Source organism: Odontesthes bonariensis, chromosome 6 (assembly GCF_027942865.1).
Source record: "Odontesthes bonariensis isolate fOdoBon6 chromosome 6, fOdoBon6.hap1, whole genome shotgun sequence".
NCBI lineage: Eukaryota > Metazoa > Chordata > Actinopteri > Atheriniformes > Atherinopsidae > Odontesthes > Odontesthes bonariensis.
Window position 1 is genome coordinate 746,501 of NC_134511.1, and position 22,623 is coordinate 769,123.

At 37.1% G+C, this 22,623-nt stretch overlaps 1 protein-coding gene across 1 annotated transcript in view; it reads left to right on the forward strand.

The window, feature by feature from the left end:
• LOC142382699 (uncharacterized) overlaps positions 1–22,623 on the forward strand; it is a 38,973-nt gene that overhangs the window by 1,664 nt on the left and 14,686 nt on the right. Inside the window, exons 3-4 of the mRNA XM_075468821.1 lie at positions 17,374–17,536; positions 17,667–17,773. Of these exons, the coding sequence (XP_075324936.1) occupies positions 17,374–17,536; positions 17,667–17,773 (270 nt within the window). The remainder of the gene's footprint in view (positions 1–17,373; positions 17,537–17,666; positions 17,774–22,623) is intronic.

Genomic DNA, 22,623 nt, shown 5'->3' on the forward strand with positions numbered 1-22,623 from the left:
TGTCTGGCTGTATAATGTGTAATATGTTATTTATGGTGGTCTGGCTGTATAATGTGTAATATGTTATTTATGGTGGTCTGGCTGTATAATGTGTAATATGTTATTTATGGTGGTCTGGCTGTATAATGTGTAATATGTTATTTATGCTGGTCTGGCTGTATAATGTGTAATATGTTATTTATGGTGGTCTGGCTGTATAATGTGTAATATGTTATTTATGCTGGTCTGGCTGTATAATGTGTAATATGTTATTTACTGGTGGTCTGGCTGTATTAATGTGTAATATGTTATTTATGCTGGTCTGGCTGTATAATGTGTAATATGTTATTTATGGTGGTCTGGCTGTATAATGTGTAATATGTTATTTATGCTGGTCTGGCTGTATAATGTGTAATATGTTATTTATGCTGGTCTGGCTGTATAATGTGTAATATGTTATTTATGCTGGTCTGGCTGTATAATGTGTAATATGTTATTTATGGTGGTCTGGCTGTATAATGTGTAATATGTTATTTATGGCTGGTCTGGCTGTATAATGTGTAATATGTTATTTATGCTGGTCTGGCTGTATAATGTGTAATATGTTATTTATGCTGGTCTGGCTGTATAATGTGTAATATGTTATTTATGGCTGGTCTGGCTGTATAATGTGTAATATGTTATTTATGCTGGTCTGGCTGTATAATGTGTAATATGTTATTTATGGTGGTCTGGCTGTATAATGTGTAATATGTTATTTATGCTGGTCTGGCTGTATAATGTGTAATATGTTATTTATGCGTCTGGCTGTATAATGTGTAATATGTTATTTATGGTGGTCTGGCTGTATAATGTGTAATATGTTATTTATGCTGGTCTGGCTGTATAATGTGTAATATGTTATTTATGGTGGTCTGGCTGTATAATGTGTAATATGTTATTTATGGTGGTCTGGCTGTATAATGTGTAATATGTTATTTATGGTGGTCTGGCTGTATAATGTGTAATATGTTATTTATGCTGGTCTGGCTGTATAATGTGTAATATGTTATTTATGGTGGTCTGGCTGTATAATGTGTAATATGTTATTTATGGTGGTCTGGCTGTATAATGTGTAATATGTTATTTATGGTGGTCTGGCGGTATAATGTGTAATATGTTATTTATGGTGGTCTGGCTGTATAATGTGTAATATGTTATTTATGGTCTGGCTGTATAATGTGTAATATGTTATTTATGGTGGTCTGGCTGTATAATGTGTAATATGTTATTTATGGTGGTCTGGCTGTATAATGTGTAATATGTTATTTATGGTGGTCTGGCTGTATAATGTGTAATATGTTATTTATGCTGGTCTGGCTGTATAATGTGTAATATGTTATTTATGCTGGTCTGGCTGTATAATGTGTAATATGTTATTTATGGTGGTCTGGCTGTATAATGTGTAATATGTTATTTATGGTCTGGCTGTATAATGTGTAATATGTTATTTACGGTGGTCTGGCTGTATAATGTGTAATATGTTATTTATGGGTCTGGCTGTATAATGTGTAATATGTTATTTATGGTGGTCTGGCTGTATAATGTGTAATATGTTATTTATGTGGTCTGGCTGTATAATGTGTAATATGTTATTTATGGTGGTCTGGCTGTATAATGTGTAATATGTTATTTATGGTGGTCTGGCTGTATAATGTGTAATATGTTATTTATGCTGGTCTGGCTGTATAATGTGTAATATGTTATTTATGGTGGTCTGGCTGTATAATGTGTAATATGTTATTTATGGTGGTCTGGCTGTATAATGTGTAATATGTTATTTATGCTGGTCTGGCTGTATAATGTGTAATATGTTATTTATGGTGGTCTGGCTGTATAATGTGTAATATGTTATTTATGCTGGTCTGGCTGTATAATGTGTAATATGTTATTTATGGTGGTCTGGCTGTATAATGTGTAATATGTTATTTATGCTGGTCTGGCTGTATAATGTGTAATATGTTATTTATGGTGGTCTGGCTGTATAATGTGTAATATGTTATTTATGCTGGTCTGGCTGTATAATGTGTAATATGTTATTTATGCTGGTCTGGCTGTATAATGTGTAATATGTTATTTATCGGTGGTCTGGCTGTATAATGTGTAATATGTTATTTATGGTGGTCTGGCTGTATAATGTGTAATATGTTATTTACGGTGGTCTGGCTGTATAATGTGTAATATGTTATTTATGCTGGTCTGGCTGTATAATGTGTAATATGTTATTTATGCTGGTCTGGCTGTATAATGTGTAATATGTTATTTATGCTGGTCTGGCTGTATAATGTGTAATATGTTATTTATGGTGGTCTGGCTGTATAATGTGTAATATGTTATTTATGCTGGTCTGGCTGTATAATGTGTAATATGTTATTTATGGTGGTCTGGCTGTATAATGTGTAATATGTTATTTATGGGTCTGGCTGTATAATGTGTAATATGTTATTTATGGTGGTCTGGCTGTATAATGTGTAATATGTTATTTATGGTGGTCTGGCTGTATAATGTGTAATATGTTATTTATGCTGGTCTGGCTGTATAATGTGTAATATGTTATTTATGGTGGTCTGGCTGTATAATGTGTAATATGTTATTTATGGTGGTCTGGCTGTATAATGTGTAATATGTTATTTATGGTGGTCTGGCTGTATAATGTGTAATATGTTATTTATGGTGGTCTGGCTGTATAATGTGTAATATGTTATTTATGCTGGTCTGGCTGTATAATGTGTAATATGTTATTTATGCTGGTCTGGCTGTATAATGTGTAATATGTTATTTATGGTGGTCTGGCTGTATAATGTGTAATATGTTATTTACGGTGGTCTGGCTGTATAATGTGTAATATGTTATTTACGGTGGTCTGGCTGTATAATGTGTAATATGTTATTTACGGTGGTCTGGCTGTATAATGTGTAATATGTTATTTACGGTGGTCTGGCTGTATAATGTGTAATATGTTATTTATGGTGGTCTGGCTGTATAATGTGTAATATGTTATTTACGGTGGTCTGGCTGTATAATGTGTAATATGTTATTTATGCTGGTCTGGCTGTATAATGTGTAATATGTTATTTATGCTGGTCTGGCTGTATAATGTGTAATATGTTATTTATGCTGGTCTGGCTGTATAATGTGTAATATGTTATTTACGGTGGTCTGGCTGTATAATGTGTAATATGTTATTTACGGTGGTCTGGCTGTATAATGTGTAATATGTTATTTATGGTGGTCTGGCTGTATAATGTGTAATATGTTATTTATGCTGGTCTGGCTGTATAATGTGTAATATGTTATTTACTGGTGGTCTGGCTGTATAATGTGTAATATGTTATTTACGGTGGTCTGGCTGTATAATGTGTAATATGTTATTTATGGCTGGTCTGGCTGTATAATGTGTAATATGTTATTTATGGTGGTCTGGCTGTATAATGTGTAATATGTTATTTATCGGTGGTCTGGCTGTATAATGTGTAATATGTTATTTATGTGGTCTGGCTGTATAATGTGTAATATGTTATTTATGGCTGGTCTGGCTGTATAATGTGTAATATGTTATTTATGGTGGTCTGGCTGTATAATGTGTAATATGTTATTTATGGTGGTCTGGCTGTATAATGTGTAATATGTTATTTATGGTGGTCTGGCTGTATAATGTGTAATATGTTATTTATGGTGGTCTGGCTGTATAATGTGTAATATGTTATTTATGGTGGTCTGGCTGTATAATGTGTAATATGTTATTTATGGCTGGTCTGGCTGTATAATGTGTAATATGTTATTTATGGTGGTCTGGCTGTATAATGTGTAATATGTTATTTATGCTGGTCTGGCTGTATAATGTGTAATATGTTATTTATGGTGGTCTGGCTGTATAATGTGTAATATGTTATTTATGGTGGTCTGGCTGTATAATGTGTAATATGTTATTTATGGTGGTCTGGCTGTATAATGTGTAATATGTTATTTATGGTGGTCTGGCTGTATAATGTGTAATATGTTATTTATGGTGGTCTGGCTGTATAATGTGTAATATGTTATTTATGGTGGTCTGGCTGTATAATGTGTAATATGTTATTTATGCTGGTCTGGCTGTATAATGTGTAATATGTTATTTATGGTGGTCTGGCTGTATAATGTGTAATATGTTATTTATGGTGGTCTGGCTGTATAATGTGTAATATGTTATTTACGGTGGTCTGGCTGTATAATGTGTAATATGTTATTTATGGTGGTCTGGCTGTATAATGTGTAATATGTTATTTATGGTGGTCTGGCTGTATAATGTGTAATATGTTATTTATGGTGGTCTGGCTGTATAATGTGTAATATGTTATTTATGCTGGTCTGGCTGTATAATGTGTAATATGTTATTTATGGTGGTCTGGCTGTATAATGTGTAATATGTTATTTATCGGTGGTCTGGCTGTATAATGTGTAATATGTTATTTATGGTGGTCTGGCTGTATAATGTGTAATATGTTATTTATGCTGGTCTGGCTGTATAATGTGTAATATGTTATTTATGGTGGTCTGGCTGTATAATGTGTAATATGTTATTTATGGTGGTCTGGCTGTATAATGTGTAATATGTTATTTATGGTGGTCTGGCTGTATAATGTGTAATATGTTATTTATGGTGGTCTGGCTGTATAATGTGTAATATGTTATTTATGCTGGTCTGGCTGTATAATGTGTAATATGTTATTTATGGTGGTCTGGCTGTATAATGTGTAATATGTTATTTATGGTGGTCTGGCTGTATAATGTGTAATATGTTATTTATGGTGGTCTGGCTGTATAATGTGTAATATGTTATTTATGGTGGTCTGGCTGTATAATGTGTAATATGTTATTTATGCTGGTCTGGCTGTATAATGTGTAATATGTTATTTATGGTGGTCTGGCTGTATAATGTGTAATATGTTATTTATGGTGGTCTGGCTGTATAATGTGTAATATGTTATTTATGGTGGTCTGGCTGTATAATGTGTAATATGTTATTTATGGTGGTCTGGCTGTATAATGTGTAATATGTTATTTATGGTGGTCTGGCTGTATAATGTGTAATATGTTATTTATGGTGGTCTGGCTGTATAATGTGTAATATGTTATTTATGGTGGTCTGGCTGTATAATGTGTAATATGTTATTTATGGTGGTCTGGCTGTATAATGTGTAATATGTTATTTATGGTGGTCTGGCTGTATAATGTGTAATATGTTATTTATGGGGTCTGGCTGTATAATGTGTAATATGTTATTTACTGGTGGTCTGGCTGTATAATGTGTAATATGTTATTTATGGTGGTCTGGCTGTATAATGTGTAATATGTTATTTATGGCTGGTCTGGCTGTATAATGTGTAATATGTTATTTATGGGTCTGGCTGTATAATGTGTAATATGTTATTTATGGTGGTCTGGCTGTATAATGTGTAATATGTTATTTATGGTGGTCTGGCTGTATAATGTGTAATATGTTATTTATGGTGGTCTGGCTGTATAATGTGTAATATGTTATTTATGGTGGTCTGGCTGTATAATGTGTAATATGTTATTTATGGTGGTCTGGCTGTATAATGTGTAATATGTTATTTATGGTGGTCTGGCTGTATAATGTGTAATATGTTATTTATGGTGGTCTGGCTGTATAATGTGTAATATGTTATTTATGGTGGTCTGGCTGTATAATGTGTAATATGTTATTTATGGTGGTCTGGCTGTATAATGTGTAATATGTTATTTATGGTGGTCTGGCTGTATAATGTGTAATATGTTATTTATGGTGGTCTGGCTGTATAATGTGTAATATGTTATTTATGGTGGTCTGGCTGTATAATGTGTAATATGTTATTTATGGTGGTCTGGCTGTATAATGTGTAATATGTTATTTATGGTGGTCTGGCTGTATAATGTGTAATATGTTATTTATGGTGGTCTGGCTGTATAATGTGTAATATGTTATTTATGGTGGTCTGGCTGTATAATGTGTAATATGTTATTTATGCTGGTCTGGCTGTATAATGTGTAATATGTTATTTATGCTGGTCTGGCTGTATAATGTGTAATATGTTATTTATGGTGGTCTGGCTGTATAATGTGTAATATGTTATTTATGGTGGTCTGGCTGTATAATGTGTAATATGTTATTTATGCTGGTCTGGCTGTATAATGTGTAATATGTTATTTATGGTGGTCTGGCTGTATAATGTGTAATATGTTATTTATGCTGGTCTGGCTGTATAATGTGTAATATGTTATTTATGGTGGTCTGGCTGTATAATGTGTAATATGTTATTTATGCTGGTCTGGCTGTATAATGTGTAATATGTTATTTATGCTGGTCTGGCTGTATAATGTGTAATATGTTATTTATGGTGGTCTGGCTGTATAATGTGTAATATGTTATTTATGGTGGTCTGGCTGTATAATGTGTAATATGTTATTTATGGTGGTCTGGCTGTATAATGTGTAATATGTTATTTATGGTGGTCTGGCTGTATAATGTGTAATATGTTATTTATGGTGGTCTGGCTGTATAATGTGTAATATGTTATTTATGGTGGTCTGGCTGTATAATGTGTAATATGTTATTTATGGTGGTCTGGCTGTATAATGTGTAATATGTTATTTATGGTGGTCTGGCTGTATAATGTGTAATATGTTATTTATGCTGGTCTGGCTGTATAATGTGTAATATGTTATTTATGCTGGTCTGGCTGTATAATGTGTAATATGTTATTTATGCTGGTCTGGCTGTATAATGTGTAATATGTTATTTATGGTGGTCTGGCTGTATAATGTGTAATATGTTATTTATGGTGGTCTGGCTGTATAATGTGTAATATGTTATTTATGGTGGTCTGGCTGTATAATGTGTAATATGTTATTTATGGTGGTCTGGCTGTATAATGTGTAATATGTTATTTATGGTGGTCTGGCTGTATAATGTGTAATATGTTATTTATGGTGGTCTGGCTGTATAATGTGTAATATGTTATTTATGGTCTGGCTGTATAATGTGTAATATGTTATTTATGGTGGTCTGGCTGTATAATGTGTAATATGTTATTTATGGTGGTCTGGCTGTATAATGTGTAATATGTTATTTACGGTGGTCTGGCTGTATAATGTGTAATATGTTATTTATGGTGGTCTGGCTGTATAATGTGTAATATGTTATTTATGGTGGTCTGGCTGTATAATGTGTAATATGTTATTTATGCTGGTCTGGCTGTATAATGTGTAATATGTTATTTATGCTGGTCTGGCTGTATAATGTGTAATATGTTATTTATGCTGGTCTGGCTGTATAATGTGTAATATGTTATTTATGGTGGTCTGGCTGTATAATGTGTAATATGTTATTTATGCTGGTCTGGCTGTATAATGTGTAATATGTTATTTATGGTGGTCTGGCTGTATAATGTGTAATATGTTATTTATGGTGGTCTGGCTGTATAATGTGTAATGTTATTTATGGTGGTCTGGCGGCTGTATAATGTGTAATATGTTATTTATGGTCTGGCTGTATAATGTGTAATATGTTATTTATGGTGGTCTGGCTGTATAATGTGTAATATGTTATTTATGCTGGTCTGGCTGTATAATGTGTAATATGTTATTTATGGTGGTCTGGCTGTATAATGTGTAATATGTTATTTATGCTGGTCTGGCTGTATAATGTGTAATATGTTATTTATGCTGGTCTGGCTGTATAATGTGTAATATGTTATTTATGCTGGTCTGGCTGTATAATGTGTAATATGTTATTTATGGTGGTCTGGCTGTATAATGTGTAATATGTTATTTATGGTGGTCTGGCTGTATAATGTGTAATATGTTATTTATGGTGGTCTGGCTGTATAATGTGTAATATGTTATTTATGGTGGTCTGGCTGTATAATGTGTAATATGTTATTTATGGGTCTGGCTGTATAATGTGTAATATGTTATTTATGGTGGTCTGGCTGTATAATGTGTAATATGTTATTTATGGTGGTCTGGCTGTATAATGTGTAATATGTTATTTATGCTGGTCTGGCTGTATAATGTGTAATATGTTATTTATGCTGGTCTGGCTGTATAATGTGTAATATGTTATTTATGGTGGTCTGGCTGTATAATGTGTAATATGTTATTTATGCTGGTCTGGCTGTATAATGTGTAATATGTTATTTATGGTGGTCTGGCTGTATAATGTGTAATATGTTATTTATGGTGGTCTGGCTGTATAATGTGTAATATGTTATTTATGGTGGTCTGGCTGTATAATGTGTAATATGTTATTTATGGTGGTCTGGCTGTATAATGTGTAATATGTTATTTATGGTGGTCTGGCTGTATAATGTGTAATATGTTATTTATGGTGGTCTGGCTGTATAATGTGTAATATGTTATTTATGCTGGTCTGGCTGTATAATGTGTAATATGTTATTTATGGTGGTCTGGCTGTATAATGTGTAATATGTTATTTATGGTGGTCTGGCTGTATAATGTGTAATATGTTATTTATGCTGGTCTGGCTGTATAATGTGTAATATGTTATTTATGGTCTGGCTGTATAATGTGTAATATGTTATTTATGGGTCTGGCTGTATAATGTGTAATATGTTATTTATGGTCTGGCTGTATAATGTGTAATATGTTATTTATGGTGGTCTGGCTGTATAATGTGTAATATGTTATTTATGGTCTGGCTGTATAATGTGTAATATGTTATTTATGGTGGTCTGGCTGTATAATGTGTAATATGTTATTTACGGTGGTCTGGCTGTATAATGTGTAATATGTTATTTATGCTGGTCTGGCTGTATAATGTGTAATATGTTATTTATGCTGGTCTGGCTGTATAATGTGTAATATGTTATTTATGCTGGTCTGGCTGTATAATGTGTAATATGTTATTTATGGTGGTCTGGCTGTATAATGTGTAATATGTTATTTATGCTGGTCTGGCTGTATAATGTGTAATATGTTATTTATGGTGGTCTGGCTGTATAATGTGTAATATGTTATTTATGCTGGTCTGGCTGTATAATGTGTAATATGTTATTTATGGTGGTCTGGCTGTATAATGTGTAATATGTTATTTATGCTGGTCTGGCTGTATAATGTGTAATATGTTATTTATGGTGGTCTGGCTGTATAATGTGTAATATGTTATTTATGCTGGTCTGGCTGTATAATGTGTAATATGTTATTTATGGTGGTCTGGCTGTATAATGTGTAATATGTTATTTATGGTGGTCTGGCTGTATAATGTGTAATATGTTATTTATGGTGGTCTGGCTGTATAATGTGTAATATGTTATTTATGGTCTGGCTGTATAATGTGTAATATGTTATTTATGCTGGTCTGGCTGTATAATGTGTAATATGTTATTTATGCTGGTCTGGCTGTATAATGTGTAATATGTTATTTATGGTGGTCTGGCTGTATAATGTGTAATATGTTATTTATGGTGGTCTGGCTGTATAATGTGTAATATGTTATTTATGGTGGTCTGGCTGTATAATGTGTAATATGTTATTTATGGTGGTCTGGCTGTATAATGTGTAATATGTTATTTACGGTGGTCTGGCTGTATAATGTGTAATATGTTATTTATGCTGGTCTGGCTGTATAATGTGTAATATGTTATTTATGGTGGTCTGGCTGTATAATGTGTAATATGTTATTTATGCTGGTCTGGCTGTATAATGTGTAATATGTTATTTATGCTGGTCTGGCTGTATAATGTGTAATATGTTATTTATGGTGGTCTGGCTGTATAATGTGTAATATGTTATTTATGGTGGTCTGGCTGTATAATGTGTAATATGTTATTTATGGTGGTCTGGCTGTATAATGTGTAATATGTTATTTATGGTGGTCTGGCTGTATAATGTGTAATATGTTATTTATGGTGGTCTGGCTGTATAATGTGTAATATGTTATTTATGGTCTGGCTGTATAATGTGTAATATGTTATTTATGGTGGTCTGGCTGTATAATGTGTAATATGTTATTTATGGTGGTCTGGCTGTATAATGTGTAATATGTTATTTATGCTGGTCTGGCTGTATAATGTGTAATATGTTATTTATGGTGGTCTGGCTGTATAATGTGTAATATGTTATTTATGCTGGTCTGGCTGTATAATGTGTAATATGTTATTTATGGTGGTCTGGCTGTATAATGTGTAATATGTTATTTATGCTGGTCTGGCTGTATAATGTGTAATATGTTATTTATGGTGGTCTGGCTGTATAATGTGTAATATGTTATTTATGCTGGTCTGGCTGTATAATGTGTAATATGTTATTTATGGTGGTCTGGCTGTATAATGTGTAATATGTTATTTATGGTGGTCTGGCTGTATAATGTGTAATATGTTATTTATGCTGGTCTGGCTGTATAATGTGTAATATGTTATTTATGGTGGTCTGGCTGTATAATGTGTAATATGTTATTTATGCTGGTCTGGCTGTATAATGTGTAATATGTTATTTATGGTGGTCTGGCTGTATAATGTGTAATATGTTATTTATGGCGGTCTGGCTGTATAATGTGTAATATGTTATTTATGCTGGTCTGGCTGTATAATGTGTAATATGTTATTTATGCTGGTCTGGCTGTATAATGTGTAATATGTTATTTATGGTGGTCTGGCTGTATAATGTGTAATTATATGTTATTTATGGTGGTCTGGCTGTATAATGTGTAATATGTTATTTATGCTGGTCTGGCTGTATAATGTGTAATATGTTATTTATGGTGGTCTGGCTGTATAATGTGTAATATGTTATTTATGGTGGTCTGGCTGTATAATGTGTAATATGTTATTTATGCTGGTCTGGCTGTATAATGTGTAATATGTTATTTATGGTGGTCTGGCTGTATAATGTGTAATATGTTATTTATGCTGGTCTGGCTGTATAATGTGTAATATGTTATTTATGCTGGTCTGGCTGTATAATGTGTAATATGTTATTTACGGTGGTCTGGCTGTATAATGTGTAATATGTTATTTATGGTGGTCTGGCTGTATAATGTGTAATATGTTATTTATGGTGGTCTGGCTGTATAATGTGTAATATGTTATTTATGGTGGTCTGGCTGTATAATGTGTAATATGTTATTTATGCTGGTCTGGCTGTATAATGTGTAATATGTTATTTATGGTGGTCTGGCTGTATAATGTGTAATATGTTATTTATGGTGGTCTGGCTGTATAATGTGTAATATGTTATTTATGGTGGTCTGGCTGTATAATGTGTAATATGTTATTTATGCTGGTCTGGCTGTATAATGTGTAATATGTTATTTACGGTGGTCTGGCTGTATAATGTGTAATATGTTATTTATGGTGGTCTGGCTGTATAATGTGTAATATGTTATTTATGCTGGTCTGGCTGTATAATGTGTAATATGTTATTTATGGTGGTCTGGCTGTATAATGTGTAATATGTTATTTATGCTGGTCTGGCTGTATAATGTGTAATATGTTATTTATGGTGGTCTGGCTGTATAATGTGTAATATGTTATTTATGGTGGTCTGGCTGTATAATGTGTAATATGTTATTTATGGTGGTCTGGCTGTATAATGTGTAATATGTTATTTATGCTGGTCTGGCTGTATAATGTGTAATATGTTATTTACGGTGGTCTGGCTGTATAATGTGTAATATGTTATTTATGGTGGTCTGGCTGTATAATGTGTAATATGTTATTTATGGGGTGAATGGGGGAAGTTTTTGTTTTGCTACCTCAGTGTTGTTTGTTTGTTTGTTATGTTTATCTTGTCTCCTATTTGAAAATTCAATAAAAAGACCTTGATCAAAAAAAATAAAAAATACATAATACTACAAAAACGCAAACTTAATAAAAATACTTAATACTGTGCAGTATTCGCTGTGTGTTATTTGAAAAAATGTATTGTTATTGTTAGCATATTGTTATAAGCTACTATGCGAGTGCGAGCCACCAATTAAAGCTTGAGGAGCCGCACAATGAGTATCTCTGATCTAAATGAATTGGAGTGTATCTCTGATCTAAATGAATTGGACTGTATCTCTGATCTAAATGAATTGGAGTGTTTCTCTGATCTAAATGAATTGGACTGTATCTCTGATCTAAATGAATTGGACTGTATCTCTGATCTAAATGAATTGGACTGTATCTCTGATCTAAATGAATTGGACTGTATCTCTGATCTAAATGAATTGGACTGTATCTCTGATCTAAATGAATTGGACTGTATCTCTGATCTAAATGAATTGGAGTGTATCTCTGATCTAAATGAATTGGACTGTATCTCTGATCTAAATGAATTGGACTGTATCTCTGATCTAAATGAATTGGACTGTATCTCTGATCTAAATGAATTGGACTGTATCTCTGATCTAAATGAATTGGACTGTATCTCTGATCTAAATGAATTGGACTGTATCTCTGATCTAAATGAATTGGACTGTATCTCTGATCTAAATGAATTGGACTGTATCTCTGATCTAAATGAATTGGACTGTATCTCTGATCTAAATGAATTGGACTGTATCTCTGATCTAAATGAATTGGAGTGTATCTCTGATCTAAATGAATTGGAGTGTATCTCTGGAATGTCTTCAGATGACATTAGTTGTATTTGGTGCTTTATAAATAAAACTGAACTGAACAGGTATCAGTTGTTACTCATCAAATGAGACGTTGAAACGTGTCAGAAGCAAAAATAAGTGTTTAGATGAACACGGATATGAGCAGAGAACGAGCTGCTTTAGATCTGTTGTTTCATGGGAAATCACCACCTCTAACTTGTGGTTTTCAAACAGTGAAAAAGGAAGTGAGGGTGTAATTAGTCAATAAGCCGAAGCTCACGGCTGCATCAGAGTCTCTTCTGTTTCCATTTCTGCCCACTCGTGCTGACTCTTGGTTCATTTGGCTCTCACAGTGTCTCGCGTAGAACATAAACTTAGTTCAGATACATTAAAGATACAGAAATATATCCAGATGACGTGCATGCATCCCATCGCTGGAGCCACAGTCCGGCTGGGGTTGAAGCTTTAAAAGAACATGTTGACACGTCTTTATGTCCTCTGGTGTCCTGTCTGTCTGGGGTGCTTCATCTTTTACTAACCTTGACTCCTCTGACCTCTCTAACGAAAGCTTTTCTCACTCAGCTTAACATCTTTAGTTGCTCCTGATGAGGGTCTGGTTTAAAGATCATTCGCAGCATTTTGATGATGTGATTTTAACTGCAGATTCAGAAGTTTCTTCCATCCTGGTGACCTCTGAACCCGCTGATCATTCCAGTGGTTTCTGTCCTGCTTATCAGACAGATGTGGCGTCCCTCAGGGTTCTGTGTTGGGCCCCATGCTCTTCTCTTTGCATCTGCATCAGTCACAGAGGAAAAATAACATTTCCTTTCACTGTTTTACAGATGATGGATGAATCTATTTGCTCTATTCGCTGCAGTTGCTGGTTGCTTGTCTGAATGACGTGAAGTCGTGGATGAGCTCAAACGTCCTGAAGCTAAATGAAAATAAGGTTTTAGTCTTTGGAAATGATATTTTTATAAAATAACTCAGTAAATCCTCAGTTTTCAGGTCCAGTTTCTTCCAGTTTAGAGTTAAAGCCAAAGTGTAACACCCACCTTTGTTTCTCAGCCTTCCTTTGAGGAGCAGTTTCATCAGCTCAACAGATTTTTGTCATTTTCATGATTTATTGTTGTTTTTCTGTTGCATTTTTATTCTGGGAAACACTTTGATCAACCTCAGTTATCTTTAACCTTGTAGCACCCACAGTTGCAGATATGCAACAAGCTTTTTATTTATTTACATTATTTATTTACATTACATTATTAGATTTTTTTAAATTTAGCCATTGTTTACATTCATGTGTACGTTTTTATTTACATTACATTTTTTTTGCATTTTATATGTGCTTCACTTTTTCACAACAAAGATCTGTGAAATCTGTTTGATTTGTTGTTGAATGGAAAGTTTATGATGGTTGCGTTCCGCACTTTGTATTAAGAACGTTCAATAAAGGTTTATTATATACATTTTATTGTGGTAGCAGCAGTTACTGGTGAACTTTCACTTTACCATCCATCCATCCATCCATCCATTATCTTCCGCTGGTCCGGGGATCGGGTCGCGGGGGCAGCAGCTTGAGCAGAGAGACCCAGACGTCCCTGTCCCCGGCCACTTCCTCCAGCTCCTCTGGGGGGACCCCGAGGCGTTCCCAGGCCAGCCGAGAGACATAGTCTCTCCAACGTGTCCTGGGTCTTCCCCGGGGTCTCCTCCCAGTGGGACGGGCCCGGAACACCTCACCGGGGAGGCGTCCAGGAGGCATTCTCACAAGATGCCCGAGCCACCTCATCTGACTCCTCTCGATGCGGAGGAGCAGCGGTTCTACTCCGAGCCCCTCCCGGATGACCGAGCTTCTCACCCTATCTCTAAGGGAGAGCCCAGCCACCCTGCGGAGGAAACTCATTTCGGCCGCTTGTATTCGCGATCTCGTTCTTTCGGTCACTACCCACAGCTCGTGACCATAGGTGAGGGTAGGAACATAGATCGACCGGTAAATCGAGAGCTTCGCCTTCTGGCTCAGCTCCTTCTTCACCACGACGGGCCGGTGCAGAGCCCGCATCACTGCAGACGCCGCACCGATCCGTCTGTCAATCTCCTGCTCCATTCGTCCCTCACTCGTGAACAAGACCCCGAGATACTTGAACTCCTCCACTTGGGGAAGGATCTCATTCCCGACCCGGAGAGAGCATTCCACCCTTTTCCGGCCGAAGACCATGGTCTCAGATTTGGAGGTGCTGATGGTCATCCCAGCCGCTTCACACTCGGCTGCGAACCGCTCCAGTGAGAGCTGAAGGTCACGGCCCGACGACGCCAACAGAACCAAATCGTCCGCAAAAAGCAGAGACCCGATTCTGAGGTCGCCAAACCGGACCCCCTCAACGCCCTGGCTGCGCCTAGAAATTTTGTCCATAAAAATTATGAACAGAATCGGTGACAAAGGGCAGCCCTGACGGAGTCCAACCCTCACAGGAAACATGTCCGACTTACTGCCGGCAATGCGGACCAAACTCTGACACCGGTCATACAGAGACCGAACAGCCCATATCAAGGAGTCCGGCACTCCATACTCCCGGAGCACCCCCCACAAGAGTCCCCGAGGGACACGGTCGAACGCCTTCTCCAAGTCCACAAAACACATGTAGACCGGTTGGGCGAACTCCCATGCTCCCTCCAGGATCCTGCGGAGGGTATAGAGCTGGTCCACTGTTCCACGGCCAGGACGAAAACCACACTGCACCTCCTGAATCCGAGATTCGACTATCCGGCGGATCCTCCTCTCCAGTACCCCCGAAAAGACCTTACCAGGGAGGCTGAGGAGTGTGATCCCCCTATAGTTGGAACACACCCTCCGGTCCCCCTTTTTAAAGAGGGGGACCACCACCCCGATCTGCCAGTCCAGAGGCACTTGCCCCGATGTCCACGCGATGCTGCAGAGGCGTGTCAACCAAGACAGCCCCACAACATCCAGAGCCTTGAGGAACTCAGGACGGACCTCATCCACTCCCGGGGCCTTGCCACCGAGGAGTTTTTTGACCACCTCGGCAACCTCAGCCCCAGAAATGGGAGGTCCCACGTCCGAGCTCCCCAACTCTGCTTCCTCATCGGAAGGCGTGTCGGTAGGATTGAGGAGGCCCTCGAAGTATTCCCCCCACCGACTCACGACGTCCCTAGTTGAAGTCAGCAGAGCCCCGCCCCCACCATACACGGTGTTGACGGTGCACCGCTTCCCCCCCCTGAGCCGCCGAATGGTGGACCAGAATCTCCTCGAGGCCGTCCGGAAATCGTTCTCCATGGCCTCCCCGAACTCCTCCCAAGCCCGAGTTTTTGCCTCAGCAACCGCCGAGGCTGCGTTCCGCTTGGCCTGTCGGTACCCATCAGCTGCTTCCAGAGTCCCACTGGCCAAAAAGGCCCGATAGGACTCCTTCTTCAGCTTGACGGCCTCCCTCACCACTGGGGTCCACCAGCGGGTTCGGGGATTGCCGCCACGACAGGCACCGACCACCTTGCGGCCACAGCTCCGGTCGGCCGCCTCATCAATCTCTTTCACTTTACCTTTTTTGCCAAATGATCTGCAGAGAATGACTTGGTTTTGTGAACAAAATTAATCAGGAAAGCCCACAGCTGCAAATATGCAACATTGCCTAAAATGATCAAAAATAGCTCAATTCCAAAAACTCCAAAAATATTGGTTTATTCCCACCCAAAAAGATGCAAGAAGAGCCAAAATGATTTTTTTTCAATGATTATTCATATGCTTGGGTGCTACAAGGTTAAATGTGCCAAATAAATAGGTGACCAAACTTTAGGCAAAAAAAAGTGAAGCTTTTATGTATTGTTATTAAAATTCGGGATCACACAGATGTGTCTACAGCGAACAAATGTATCTGGATATATCTGGATATATGTGTTTATTCAATTCAGTTCATTTTAATATCATTTAAGTATCACAACAGAAGTTTTCCAATTTAATCCAGTTTAATCCAAAAAATAAAAAGTTTGAAACTGAAACTTCTCTCTGATCTAATCTCCAATCCTGAGCTGCACGAGGCGACTGTGGGGAGAAAAAACTCCCTTTGAACAGGAAGAAACCTCCATCAGAACCAGGACCAGGACCAGGAAGAAACCTCCATCAGAACCAGAACCAGGACCAGGAAGAAACCTCCATCAGAACCAGGACCAGGACCAGGAAGAAACCTCCATCAGAACCAGGACCAGGAAGAAACCTCCACCAGAACCAGAACCAGGACCAGGAAGAAACCTCCATCAGAACCAGAACCAGGACCAGGAAGAAATCGGTATCAGAACCAGGACCAGGAAGAAACCTCCATCAGAACCAGGACCAGGAACAAACCTCCATCAGAACCAGGACCAGGAACAAACCTCCATCAGAACCAGGACCAGGAAGAAACCTCCATCAGAACCAGAACCAGGACCAGGAAGAAATCGGCATCAGAACCAGGACCAGGAAGAAACCTCCATCAGAACCAGGACCAGGAACAAACCTCCATCAGAACCAGGACCAGGAGGAAACTTCCATCAGAACCAAAAACCATCTGCCTGGACCAGCTGGGGGCTGATCCCGACTGTTTTAAGACTGTTTTTTCCCGCCTGTTGAATGTCACACACTGGTGCAAAGCTGAGTCACTTCGGTTTGGTCCGTGTGAACGATCGAACAGGAACTCCGGCCTAACAACAACATATTTTTTGGTCTGATAACAGCAGGTGAGATTTTTACGGTCTTTGTTCTCTTTTCTTTCTTCCTCGTTTTGAATCTTCAGAGTTGTGATGAGGACTGGTCCCCGCCCCCCCTCCACCCTCTCTTCTCACGTCTCTGTTCTCAATAAAAACCTCCTGAAATGCTGCCAAAGCATCAGCCTTCTGAGGACCTGGGAGCCCCCTCCACCCGAGCAGCAGCACAATTCATCGGAAACTTCGGTGAAGGTGAGAAACTCTCAGTCATCTTGAGTCATCAGGCGGTTGTTTTCTGCCTCGTTGGGGCTTCAGAACGATGCGTTTGGTGGTTGTTTTCTGCCTGGTTGGGGCTTCAGAACGATGCGTTTGGCCCCTGCAGATGCGTCTCCGGCCCTGGATGATGCTGCTGGTCCTGCTGTCTGGACGCCGTCTGACCGCGGTCGACGTGAACCGGCTGACTCAAGTTGTTCGAGCCATCAGGACACAGTGAGTTGGGACTGCGTTTCATCTCAATGACTCTTTTGACATGCAGATTTAAAGCTGTTTTAAGTGGAAAGGAATCTCACCTGAGAGCTTCTTCAAAATACATGAAAACAATCTTAAACATGTTGGAACACGTCCGTGTGTCCCACTCTGTAGCATCTCTCTCTAAACCAGTGAGCTGGGTATTTGAAAGGCCCGGCATACTTTGGTTTTAAATTGGTGAGGATTTATACAAATGCAAAAATAGCAGATTTTATAACACACTGGCATATACTGTAAAATTACCCAAACAAACAGTTTTCTTTCTGTCATGTACTGTAATCCAAAAAATACAGTATTATACAGTTGGATAAATTACAGTAAATGTGCTGTAAAATTACTAAAACACAGTTACCCTAACGGCATGTACTGTAGTCCAAAAAAACGGTTTTATACTGTTGGATAAATTACGGTAAATGTGCTGTAAAATTACTAAAACACAGTTACCCTAACGGCATGTACTGTAGTCCAAAAAAAAAGTATTATACTGTTGGATAAATTACGGTAAATGTGCTGTAAAATGACTAAAACACAGTTACCCTAACGGCATGTACTGTAGTCCAAAAAAACGGTATTATACTGTTGGATAAATTACGGTAAATTCGCTCTAAAATGACTAAAACACAGTTACCCTAACGGCATGTACTGTAGTCCGAAAAAAACGGTATTATACTGTTGGATAAATTACAGTAAATGCGCTATAAAATGACTAAAACACAGTTACCCTAACGGCATGTACTGTAGTCCAAAAAAACGGTATTATACTGTTGGATAAATTACGGTAAATTTGCTCTACAATTACTAAAACACAGTTACCCTAACAGCATGTACTGTAATCCAAAAAATACGGTATTATACTGTTGGATAAATTACAGTAAATGTGCTGGAAAATAACCAAAACCTAAAGTTCTCTTTCTGTCATGTACTGTAATCCAAAAATACGGTATCGTACAGTTAAATAAATTACGGTACATGGGGTGTAAAATTACTAAAACACAGTTACCCTACCGTCATATACTGTAATCCAAAAAAACGGTATTATACTGTTGGATAAATTACGGTAAATGCGCTGTAAAATTACTAAAACCCAAAGTTTTCTTTCTGTCATGTACTGTAATCCAAAAAAACGGTATTATACAGTTAAATAAGTTACGGTAAATGGGCTGTAAAATACTAAAACACAGTTACCCTAACGGCATGTACTGTAATCCAAAAACACGGTATTATACTGTTGGATAAATTACGGTAAATGCGCTATAAAATTACTAAAACCCAGTTACCCTACTGTCATGTACTGTAGTCCAAAAATACGGTATTGTACTTTTGGATAAATTACAGTAAATGCGCTGTAAAATTACAAAAACACAGTTACCCTAATGTCATGTACTGTAGTCCAAAAAAACGGTTTTATACTGTTGGATAAATTACGGTAAATTTGCTCTACAATTACTAAAACACAGTTACCCTAACAGCATGTACTGTAATCCAAAAAATACGGTATTATACTGTTGGATAAATTACAGTAAATGTGCTGGAAAATAACCAAAACCTAAAGTTCTCTTTCTGTCATGTACTGTAATCCAAAAATACGGTATCGTACAGTTAAATAAATTACGGTACATGGGGTGTAAAATTACTAAAACACAGTTACCCTACCGTCATATACTGTAATCCAAAAAAACGGTATTATACTGTTGGATAAATTACGGTAAATGCGCTGTAAAATTACTAAAACCCAAAGTTTTCTTTCTGTCATGTACTGTAATCCAAAAAAACGGTATTATACAGTTAAATAAGTTACGGTAAATGGGCTGTAAAATACTAAAACACAGTTACCCTAACGGCATGTACTGTAATCCAAAAACACGGTATTATACTGTTGGATAAATTACGGTAAATGCGCTATAAAATTACTAAAACCCAGTTACCCTACTGTCATGTACTGTAGTCCAAAAATACGGTATTGTACTTTTGGATAAATTACAGTAAATGCGCTGTAAAATTACAAAAACACAGTTACCCTAACAGCATGTACTGTAATCCAAAAAAACGGTATTATACAGTTGGATAAATTACGGTAAATGTGCTGTAAAATTACTAAAGCCCAGTTACCCTTCCGTCATGTACTGTAATCCAAAAATACGGTATTATACAGTTAAATGAATTACGGTAGATGTGCTGCAAAATAACCACAACACCCACCGTTATTCTACGGTCATATACTGCAATCCAAAAAACGGTATTTGTACGGTTTTATTAAACTACTTTAGTCTAATAACTCCCACCGTAAAGGCTGTTCTGAACTGATGAAACAGTGTCACACTCAAGCTCAGCCCTCCGATCACTGTATTTTTCGTGGTTTATTTTCGTAGAAGCATTTATGCTTTACGTGCTATGCTGACTAGCACCTATACAGTAACCGTGCCGTTCGCCAGGTAATCAACTGAAAATGACACAAGTATAAAACAAAACCACAACATTAATTACACGGACATATTATTCACTGTATAATCTGCACACATAAACATATTTAAGTTTTAATCACTTTTTATACATATATCTTAACTCACCAGCTCAGCTTCACCAGTCAAAACAACGACATCCATAAAAATGAAGATCCGGCAAGTTACTACATCCGCCCCAAATAAAACGGGGGTAAATCCTAACACAAGGGGTCGCTATGAAATCACCACAAATGTAACAAATGGTAGAAAATAAACCAGCATGTTTAAAAAGCGGGAGAACTTCACACAGTATTATACTGTTAAATAAGTAACAGTAGTTGCACTGTAAAATAACAGTAAAATAACAATAAAATAACAGTAAAATAACAGTAAAATACTGGCGTCACTGCTGCCAGTATTTTACTGTTATTTTACAGGGAAATTCTTTAGTGTACTTCTGATAGACTCTGCCTCTCTAAGGTGCTCTTCATGTTACTCCAGCTGTTGTTAATTAACCTGAATAGTTTCAGCTTGTTCCTCCAGCTGTTACTAATTAACCTGAATAGTTTCAGCTTGTTCCTCCAGCTGTTACTAATTAACCTGAATAGTTTCAGCTTGTTCCTCCAGCTGTTACTTATTAACCTGAATAGTTTCAGCTTGTTCCTCCAGCTGTTACTAATTAACCTGAATAGTTTCAGCTTGTTCCTCCAGCTGTCACTTATTAACCTGAATAGTTTCAGCTTGTTCCTCCAGCTGTTACTAATTAACCTGAATAGTTTCAGCTTGTTCCTCCAGCTGTCACTTATTAACCTGAATAGTTTCAGCTTGTTCCTCCAGCTGTTACTAATTAACCTGAATAGTTTCAGCTTGTTCCTCCAGCTGTTACTAATTAACCTGAATAGTTTCAGCTTGTTCCTCCAGCTGTCACTAATTAACCTGAATAGTTTCAGCTTGTTCCTCCAGCTGTTACTAATTAACCTGAATAGTTTCAGCTTGTTCCTCCAGCTGTTACTAATTAACCTGTATAGTTTCAGCTTGTTCCTCCAGCTGTTACTAATTAACCTGAATAGTTTCAGCTTGTTCCTCCAGCTGTTGTTAATTAACCTGAATAGTTTCAGCTTGTTCCTCCAGCTGTTACTAATTAACCTGAATAGTTTCAGCTTGTTCCTCCAGCTGTCACTAATTAACCTGAATAGTTTCAGCTTGTTCCTCCAGCTGTTACTAATTAACCTGAATAGTTTCAGCTTGTTCCTCCAGCTGTCACTTATTAACCTGAATAGTTTCAGCTTGTTCCTCCAGCTGTTACTAATTAACCTGTATAGTTTCAGCTTGTTCCTCCAGCTGTTACTAATTAACCTGAATAGTTTCAGCTTGTTCCTCCAGCTGTCACTAATTAACCTGAATAGTTTCAGCTTGTTCCTCCAGCTGTTACTAATTAACCTGAATAGTTTCAGCTTGTTCCTCCAGCTGTTACTAATTAACCTGTATAGTTTCAGCTTGTTCCTCCAGCTGTTACTAATTAACCTGAATAGTTTCAGCTTGTTCCTCCAGCTGTTGTTAATTAACCTGAATAGTTTCAGCTTGTTCCTCCAGCTGTCACTAATTAACCTGAATAGTTTCAGCTTGTTCCTCCAGCTGTTACTAATTAACCTGAATAGTTTCAGCTTGTTCCTCCAGCTGTTACTAATTAACCTGAATAGTTTCAGCTTGTTCCTCCAGCTGTTACTTATTAACCTGAATAGTTTCAGCTTGTTCCTCCAGCTGTTACTAATTAACCTGAATAGTTTCAGCTTGTTCCTCCAGCTGTCACTTATTAACCTGAATAGTTTCAGCTTGTTCCTCCAGCTGTTACTAATTAACCTGAATAGTTTCAGCTTGTTCCTCCAGCTGTCACTTATTAACCTGAATAGTTTCAGCTTGTTCCTCCAGCTGTTACTAATTAACCTGAATAGTTTCAGCTTGTTCCTCCAGCTGTTACTAATTAACCTGAATAGTTTCAGCTTGTTCCTCCAGCTGTCACTAATTAACCTGAATAGTTTCAGCTTGTTCCTCCAGCTGTTACTAATTAACCTGAATAGTTTCAGCTTGTTCCTCCAGCTGTTACTAATTAACCTGTATAGTTTCAGCTTGTTCCTCCAGCTGTTACTAATTAACCTGAATAGTTTCAGCTTGTTCCTCCAGCTGTTGTTAATTAACCTGAATAGTTTCAGCTTGTTCCTCCAGCTGTTACTAATTAACCTGAATAGTTTCAGCTTGTTCCTCCAGCTGTCACTAATTAACCTGAATAGTTTCAGCTTGTTCCTCCAGCTGTTACTAATTAACCTGAATAGTTTCAGCTTGTTCCTCCAGCTGTCACTTATTAACCTGAAT